Raw genomic sequence first — 8930 nt, forward strand, 5'->3', positions numbered from 1 at the left:
TGCAAACTCCCCCCCCTTCTTTCTCCCCTAGACCGAGAGTACGGTCCCTCAAGGACAGAGACGAAGTCCCTCGAGGACAGAGACGAAGGACAGACAGTCGCCATGTCTGGGAGCAAGCAGGAGGGCCCTGGTGCCAGGGAGCCAGGTGAGGGCAAAGCAGCCCTCTGACAGCCTGGCCCAGGGGCTCTTGTGGCAGCAGGCAGCGTGGGGATCAGAGCAGAGGCAGGGGGAGGCAGGAGCTGCTCGGCCATGCCGGGGCTGGGAGCCTCCTTCCTGCCCAAGTGGGGCCCAGCTGGGCCAGGGGGCAGCTCCTGGGACAGCCGTGCCCACAATGGCCCCTGCTCTGCAAGGCCTCCAGCCCTGCCCATCAGCCAGGCAGGGACAGAGCAGCCTTGGGGCCGATGCTGCTGCAGGCTCTGAGCCCCGCAGAGCTGCTCATGCCCCGTGCCATTGGCTCTGTCCCCTGCAGCCTGCATGCTGTGTCGCCGTGCCGAGGCTGACCCGGACATGTGCGGTGACAAACTGCAGAAGGGTGGGCTCTGTGCCCACGTGTTCTGCATGGTGAGTGGCTCTGGGCGCTTCCTCCACCATTGCAATGGGCAGCTCCTGTCACCCTCTCCTCATCAGCTCCTCCCCTTGCCTGCAGCTCTTTGCCAGTCTCCTATTTCGGCAAGAGAAACGCCACGTTGGAGTGATGGACTTTCTCCCACGAGACCTCCTAATTGCAGTGCGGCGGGCGGCACAGAAGGTGAGAGCCTGACAAGAGCAGGAAGATTTGTGCCTGGCGAGGTTTGCCAGAGCTTAGCCCAGAGTGCAGGAAAGAAAGGCCGGCCCAGCAGCCGGAACAAAGTCTGGCTCCCAGCAGCTGTGGCACAGAGGCCCTGGCACAGGAGCCTCCCTCCTCCAGCAGGCGGCTCTGTGGGCTGGGAGTCGGCAGCGGCCATGTCCTGCGCCCTGCCCGGAGCCCTGCGGCTGCCCGGGGAGGCCTCGAGGCTGCTGCTGCTGCTGCTGACGCGGCTGCTTGGCTCTTTCCAGCGCTGCTGCGTCTGCGGCCAGAGCGGGGCAACCATCATGTGCTGCACGGAGGACTGTGACAGATGGTTCCACCTGCCCTGTGCCAAGGAGGGCGGCTGTGTCAATGTATACCTTATTCCGTTCAGGTACCTCATCTCTCTTTATGACCACCCCTGGGGAATGATCCAGCATTTCTCACTTTTGCCATCCATTTTCCTCCAGGTCCTTCTGCCCTGAGCACCGTCCAGAGCAGGTGGTGGAGGCGACTCCTGAGCCGGACACCGTTTGCCTCATCTGCCTGGAGCCTGTGGAGGACAGAAAGACCTTCACAACCCTGGTGTGCCCAACGTGCAAAAGGGCCTGGTTCCACAGGGACTGCATCCAGGTAGGAGCCCTCCCCTCAGCCCCGGGGCACAGCAGGTGCTCAGCAGCAGCAGCAGCAGGGCCTCGCTCAGCCTGCCTCTGTTTGCCCTGCAGGGACAGGCCTTGTGCGCTGGTGCTTTGTATTTCCAGTGCCCCCTGTGCAGAGACAGTGGGGAATTCCCTGTTGAAATGCTCATCTTGGGGATCCGAGTCCCCTTCAGGTTGGTGTCCTTCTGCCTGGCCCACCAGGCAGGAGGGTGCAAGTGCTGTGCTGTGCCAGGCCCTGCCCCAGGAGCCCTGGCCGTGTCCTGTCCCATCAGTCTGGGCTTCAGCTTCACCCCCAACTTGGAAAAGCTCTGGAGAAAGAGCTGATACACCATGGAGCTCCGTGAGGGAGAGCAGCAGAAATTCATCATCACTTCCTTTCTCCATCAGAGACCCAACATGGGAGGACAACGATGCTTTCGCAGGTCTAGGAGTGAGGCACGGCCAGTGCAACGCCAGGGATTGCCTTTACCCTGGGGGCAGGGAGGAGGCAGAGGAACGGGGGTAAGTTGGGAAGCTGCACCTGGGGCTCTGCAGGGAACCTGTGTCTCGGCAAGGGCTCAGAGCGGGAAGAACCGGAAGCGCTTGGCCAGACAACCACGTGCTGGTACACTTTGTTCTCAGTGCTATGAGCCTGTTTGCCTCCCCAGGCCCTGGCAATTGCTCCTGTGCTCCTCCTGTGCTGCTGAAGGCACCCACCGGCGCTGCTCTGGCCTGAGGAACAGCACACAGAGATGGGAGTGTGACAGCTGTGCTGGGCTCGGAACATGTATGAGTCAAAGTCCCCGGTGTCCCTGGGCTGGGGGCAGTGCCCAGGCCGGGCTTGGCAGAGCGCAGCATCCACTGCTGGAGGGCTGGGGGCACTGCTCTGGCCTGGCCTGGCCGGGGCCTGGGCGATCTTTGACATTCCTGCTTGCCCTTACAGCCGCCAGGGATGAGACAGAGCTCAATGGCCCCAGGCCGGCCAGACAGTCAGGACTACAATCTGCTCATGGCTGGTCAGAATCTGAGGCCATCAGCCCCAGCTCCCACAGCCCTGTGCCATTGGTGCTGGTTTCCCCGTCTCCATCTCCAGAGACGGGCAGCCACAGCAGGCCCCACCACGCAGCATGGCAGCAGGCGCTGCCATCTTCCTCACTGGACACCAGCAGCATCAGCAGATCAAGGGCAACACGCAGCACGTCCCCTGACCCTGAGGACAGGGTCCGTTCCAGACGTGCTGGGCCCAGCCGCAGGCGAAGCTGCTCTCGCCGGCAAAGTCGTGCCCAGAGTCCACCTGTCCGCTCCAGGAGCCGCTGTGACAGGAGCAGCGGGACAGGGCCAAGGGCTGAGAGGCCCAGGCGAAGGGAGACACCATCACGGACATCCCCCAGACGCAGGTGCTCCCGCCAGCAAGGCTGGGCCCAGAGTCCACCTGTCCGCTCCAGGAGCTGCCATGACAGGAACAGAGGGACAGGGCCAAGGACGGAGAGGCCCAGGCGAAGGGAGACATGGTCAGGGCCATCCCCCAGACGCAGGCGCTCCCGCCAGCAAGGCTGGGCCCAGAGTCCACCTGTCCGCTCCAGGAGTGTCTGTGACAGAGGCAGTGGGACAGGGCCAAGGACTGAGAGGCCCAGGCGTAGGGGGACATGGTCCGGGCCATCCCCCAGACGCAGGCGCTCCCGCCAGCAAGGCTGGGCCCAGAGTCCACCTGTCCGCTCCAGGAGTCGCCGTGGCAGCAGCAGCAGGACAAGGCCAAGGGCTGAGAGGCCCAGGCGAAGGGACACATCATCGGGGACGGCCCCCAGACGCAGCCGCTCCCGCCAGCAGCGCCGGGCCTCGGCTCAAACTGTGCGGTCCAGGAGTCGCCAGGACAGGAGCAGGATGACAGCAGCGAGTTCTGAGAGGCCCAGGCGTAGGGGGACGTGGTCGGGGACATCGCGCAGGAGCAGCCGCTCCCACCAGCGACGTCGGACCTCAACTGGGACCTCCAACAGCAGCACGTAGCGCCGTCATCTTTTCTTTCTAGGCCGTGTGTTCCTTGCCGGAAGTGAAGGTGAGAACGGTCAGTGCAGGGACCCTGAGATGTGCAGCTCTGTAAGCAAACCCGATTAGCTCTTGATGTTTCTACTGGCAGGAAGAAGTCTGTGCTAAATACCTTGATATCTGTGTAACCGTGTAGTCAGTGAAAAGTCACTTAAGGATGTGGCTAATTAAAAAGGACTCTGGTTCCTGCCTTTACACTCCAACCCAGTGTTTCCCCAGTGCTTACCCTTGATGATGAACCACTCCTTAATGGGCTTGGATATGCTTAGGGAGACATTCAGAGCAAGGTGGCTCTTAGGGAAGCTGTGTCTGAAAAGGACGTGTGCTGTGTTGCTATCCTTGAACAATCTCATTTCAGTAAAGCCAAAAAAAGAAGAAAGAGAGTGAGACACTGCCTCAAGTGTCTGAAGACAACTTCTACAGCATTGCTGCGGATTTGAAAGAGGCCTTTCAAAGAACAAACCAGAATAGATGGTATTTCCTCCGTCTATTCTGGTTTCTTCTTTGAAACACCTTCAAAGAACAAACCAGAACAGACTGAGGAAAAACCCTGGGACAAAGAGGATACACAGCACTCTGCCCCAGATGACCATTTGGGACCTTTGCCTGAGAACGACGCGGCTCAGGAGATGAGTTCTTTCAAGTTTTCCTTCTATGGAGGCACGGAGGAGTTGGGCATCAAAGAAGGTAACAGCAGAACCCTTCTAACAGTGCCATTGCTAAGGAAGAGCTTCTGGCAGGCACTGTAGGGCAATATGGTGTAAAGAAGGTCAGGATGCAGGGGATTTTCAGCAACAGAAGTCAGTAATTAGGCAGAAGCATTTTGATCTTCATTTCTGCTTGCCAGGGCTGTGGTAGATTAATGAGAGGTGTCTCATGCTTGCATCTCAGGAATTCTGAAAGGCACGCTTTGAGAAGGCATTGGGGTTTTTGCTGAGCGGTGAAAAAGCTTGTTCTCATGCCCTGAATTCCTCAAACAGGGAAAAAGGTGACACACCAGTCATATCAAGTTTCATAGGACCTCACAAGGCTTTTAAGGAAATGTGCGTTAATGTAGGGGGAGGAGCAAAGTCCGAGAGCTGCCCCCAAGATCCATGAATATTCTGTTTGTTACTGAATTCTACTCTTGGACCTTTAGAAAAAGGAAATGGAATGACACATGATCATTGGGGTGTCCTAACCTTAGATAAAATGAGGCCGTCTGAAATGAAGATGAAACAACATTAACTCTAGTCCCAGTCATGTAGGAGAGAAAAGAAACCCCGTGAAGTTATCCAAAATATTAAAAAACCCAATGCAACAGCACAAAGCAACGAGCCCCCCAGACTTGTGCTGAACTGAGAAGGTATTCAGTGTCTTCTGAATGCAATGAGAAATGTTTAAGAATACATAAGGGATTCCTGGAACAAACTGGAAAATACTGGAGCAGAGATGTAGCTTAGAAAATCTGGCAGGGTCAGATTCTGTCCTTCCTAAATCTCTCTTCTCCACTGTAAGTATTTCACGTGAAAGGAAGAATTTTTCCTGACGAGTAGAGGAATAATCTGGTTTTGGCTTTTATTCTCTATTGGTGCTGTCATTGCAGAGCCTCACGCGCTTGGGACAATAAAGCCGGTAAAAGCCACGTGGCAAGAGGATCCACGTTTCCAGGACAGCAGTTCTGAGGGTGACGATGAGCCTGAGATGACAGAAATGGAACAGGACCAAGAAATGCAAGTTGCATTTCTCTTTGCTGTCTACTTGGCTGTAGTAGTTGGATGCTGTGGGAATATTAATAGCAGCACTCAGGGAATGGGAAAGTGACATTGCACACCTCTGAGCAATGAAAGTCGTCTTGGAAAACCGTTTGTGCTGCACAGAGTCAAAACTCCCAGCAGCCCATTGGATGTGAATGTGAATATGGAAAGAAAGAGTAGAGCACAAGAAACTAACAGGGTCATTTTGCTTTGACCAACTCCAAACTGAGTTTGGCCAAAAGCCCAAGACACAGTCAGTTTTCTCTTTAAAAGAGGGTTTTGTAAAATAAAAAGCTCTGTTGGGTTCCTAGGGAATAAAGCTTTTCAATGGATGCCATTTCTCTGAAGCACTACAGGTTTAACTTGTGTTCATGGAATTTGATAGTACAATTTAGGATGCTCAAATCCCTTTTTTCCTTTTCTAGGTTTCTTTTTTTTACCACGCACGGGAAGTGCTAGAGTTTTTTTTTTCTTCTCCAAAGATGATGAACGCCTTAGAGGTATGACAGAATTTCTTTACCATGTTTAATATTTTGTTTTTCCTTTTAAACCCTTCCTGTAAATCAGTGAGGTTGAAAAAACGCTGCCTAGTTATCCAAGTTTTCTAGTCAAAATTTGCCACCCTCACTTGTGATCCAAGTTGTGGCAGAATCCTGTGAGAAAGTCCTGGCAAAATGAAGGTCAAGCAGATTTCTGGCTTTCTTTTCTTTCAGACAATTACCCAATAGGAATCTGGACTTTTAGAGTTTACCAAAAACTTAGTCACTTGACAGCTTACATAGACATTTTGGATCCTTTCAGGTATTTAAATCATCTTTGTCTTTTTCCTCTCTTTCTGGTGTTACCGTTAGGAATGTTGAGTGTTCGTGTCAGCCACATATGTCCCTGTGGTTCTTTGTCCTAATGAATCTGGGGCTTTGTCTTCTGAATGCAGTGAATTTTGTATTTAGAAACAAAGAAAACAACATCCAAAGGAAACATGCACAGTCCCCAAAACCTGCACAGGCCACCAAAACAATTGCTGGTTAGATTTTGTAGAATAGAATATTAAGACAAGCTTAAAGGATGTGCCTTCCATGAGATTGATTCCATAACTCTGCTGAAATGCACTGCTGTGTTCACACAGTTCCTGGCCTGCAATCTTCCAGGCAGCCTGATTCACAGGGTGTGTTGAAATGGAGAGCTCAGGCCTCAGTTCTGGGGGTGCTGGTGCTGAGCTTCTAATGCAACAGCTGCAATTTCAGTGCAATTCAGATTGCAGCATGTTGAGGGAAAGTGCTGCTGCCTTTGATTGTTCTTAGCACACCAGGCTGCAGTAGGAAACATTTCTGCTGGAGCCAAGGTGTGGTGGGGGCAGGAGAATAGGAAGGGTGTGAGAATTGATTTCTGATTTTAGTGCTGCGTTGGACATGATTGTTAGAAGCAGCAGCACAATCACAAGTGTTTAAGGCTATTAATTGGATGTTTCTTTTGTGCAGAGGGTCCGCAGTTATTTTGTAGATTAGCAGAAGTCAGTGAAGAAAAAGAGGGTTAGGAAGACAGACGTAGATTATTGCTTGAGGTGAGTATGGAACATCTGTTCCCTGGTAAGTCTAGGTGAAAGCTGAGCATGGGGAGGGATTGCAGGTATGAATGTGCATGCAAAAATAAGTCAGGACCTCGAGAAGAGCTTCAAATTTGTAATGAACAGGGACGAGAAGTTTTGTAGTGTAGCGGTGTGTATAAAACATCATGTTGTGTGGTCCAGTCAGGTAAACCACTCCATCTTTGTGTGTTACAGGAGCAGCTTCTTAACTGTATGTAAGGACAGTGAATGTAGAGACTTCTCCTCATAGTGGATTCAGGAACTTCTCTTTAGAATTTGTTAGATTTTCATTATTTTCTGGAACGCCAAAGGAAGCATTAGGATACCCTATAGGAAGTGCAAGCAAACCAATAAAGTTTTTACCAATGAGAAGCGAGTCCCGTTTGTTCCTTGAAAGTGTTGCCAAACAAGGTTACTTTGAAAATGCTTTCAAAGCTCTGACAGGGATCAATATCAGCAAAGCCTGTTAGGCCGTGTTTGGGAGCTGGGGCTGAGGCTCTCGTGCCCTGGGGAGCCACGGGAAGGCTCCAGGCCTGAGTGTGCGGCCAGGCCGGGGCCATTGAGCTGCAGCCCATCCCTGGTGGATGCAAGGGCAAGCAGGAATGCCAAGGGAGCCCAGGGCCGGGCCAGGCCAGGCCAGAGCAGTGCCCCCAGCCCTCCAGGAGCGGACGGGCTCTGCCAAGCCCAGCCTGGGCACTGCCCCCAGCCCAGGGACAGGCGGGTGCTTTGCCCGAGGGCTGGGCCCAGAGCAGCAGAGCTGTCACAGCCCCAGCTGGTTCTGGTCTTCGTGAGGCCTGAGCAGGGCCCGTGGGTGCTCTGGGCTGTGCAGGAGCAGCACAGGAGCAGTGGCCAGGGCCTGGGGAGGCACAGGGCTCAGCCTCGGCAGGGCGACACAGCATGCAGGCTGCAGGGGACAGAGCCAATGGCACGGGGCACGAGCAGCTCTGTGAGGCTCAGAGCTTGCAGCAGCCTTGGCCCCAGGGCTGCTCTGTCCCTGCCTGGCTGATGGGCAGGGCTGGAGGCCTTGCAGAGCAGGGGCCATTGTGGGCACGGCTGTCCCAGGAGCTGCCCCCTGGCCCAGCTGGGCCCCACTTGGGCAGGAAGGAGGCTCCCAACCCCCGGCATAGCCGAGCAGCTCCTGCCTCCCCCTGCCTCTGCTCTGATCCCCACGCTGCCTGCTGCCACAAGAGGCCCTGGGCCAGGCTGTCAGAGGGCGGCTTTGCCCTCACCTGGCTCCCTGGCACCAGGGCCCTCCTGCTTGCTGTCAGACATGGCGTCACTCTGGAGTGAGTCGCTGTCCTCGAGGGACGTTGTTGCTGCGAGGTGCAGATACTCTCTGTCTAGGGGAGAAGGAATTGAGGGGGGGATTTTGCAGGACGGGCCCAAAGCCGCTGCCGGCTCCCAGCCCACAGAGCTGCCTGCTGGAGGAGGGAGGCTCCTGTGCCAGGGCCTCTGTGCCAGAGCCGCTGGGAGCCAGACTTTGTCCCGGCTGCTGGGCCAGCCTTTCTTTCCTGCTGTCTGGGCTAAGCTCTGGCAAACCTCCCCAGGCACAAAGCTCCCTGCCCACCTTCTCTGCTGCCTCCCTCACTGCAAGTAGGAGGTCTCGTGGGAGAAAGTCCGTCTCTCCAACGTGGCGTTTCTCTTGCCGAAATAGGAGACTGGCAAAGAGCTGCAGGCAAGGGGAGGAGCTGATGAGGAAAGGGCGGCAGGAGCTGCCCATTGCAATGGTGGAGGGAGCGCCCGGAGCCACTCACCATGCAGAACCTGTGGGCACAGAGCCCACTCTTCTGCAGTTTGTCACCGCACATGTCCGGGTCAGCCTCGGCATGGCGACACAGCATGCAGGCTGCAGGGGACAGAGCCAATGGCACGGGGCACGAGCAGCTCTGTGGGGCTCAGAGCTTGCAGCAGCCTTGGCCCCAGGGCTGCTCTGTCCCTGCCAGGCTGATGGGCAGGGCTGGAGGCCTTGCAGAGCAGGGGCCATTGTGGGCACGGCTGTCCCAGGAGCTGCCCCCTGGCCCAGCTGGGCCCCACTTGGGCAGGAAGGAGGCTCCCAGCCCCGGCATGGCCGAGCAGCTCCTGCCTCCCCCTGCCTCTGCTCTGATCCCCACGCTGCCTGCTGCCTCAAGAGGCCCTGGGCCAGGCTGTCAGAGGGCTGCTTT

General features: G+C 55.5%; 1 protein-coding gene across 1 annotated transcript; it reads left to right on the forward strand.

Moving 5' to 3' along the window:
- The first annotated feature begins 942 nt into the window (after positions 1–942).
- Positions 943–2360, forward strand: LOC132077988 (PHD finger protein 7-like). Its single transcript, XM_059479807.1, is given in 7 exon segments — positions 943–1160; positions 1237–1410; positions 1412–1451; positions 1453–1598; positions 1813–1926; positions 2073–2210; positions 2348–2360. Coding segments are annotated over 7 exon segments (843 nt in total).
- The last annotated feature ends 6570 nt before the right edge of the window (positions 2361–8930 follow it).

Source organism: Ammospiza nelsoni, chromosome 11, assembly GCF_027579445.1.
Source record: "Ammospiza nelsoni isolate bAmmNel1 chromosome 11, bAmmNel1.pri, whole genome shotgun sequence".
Lineage (NCBI taxonomy): Eukaryota > Metazoa > Chordata > Aves > Passeriformes > Passerellidae > Ammospiza > Ammospiza nelsoni.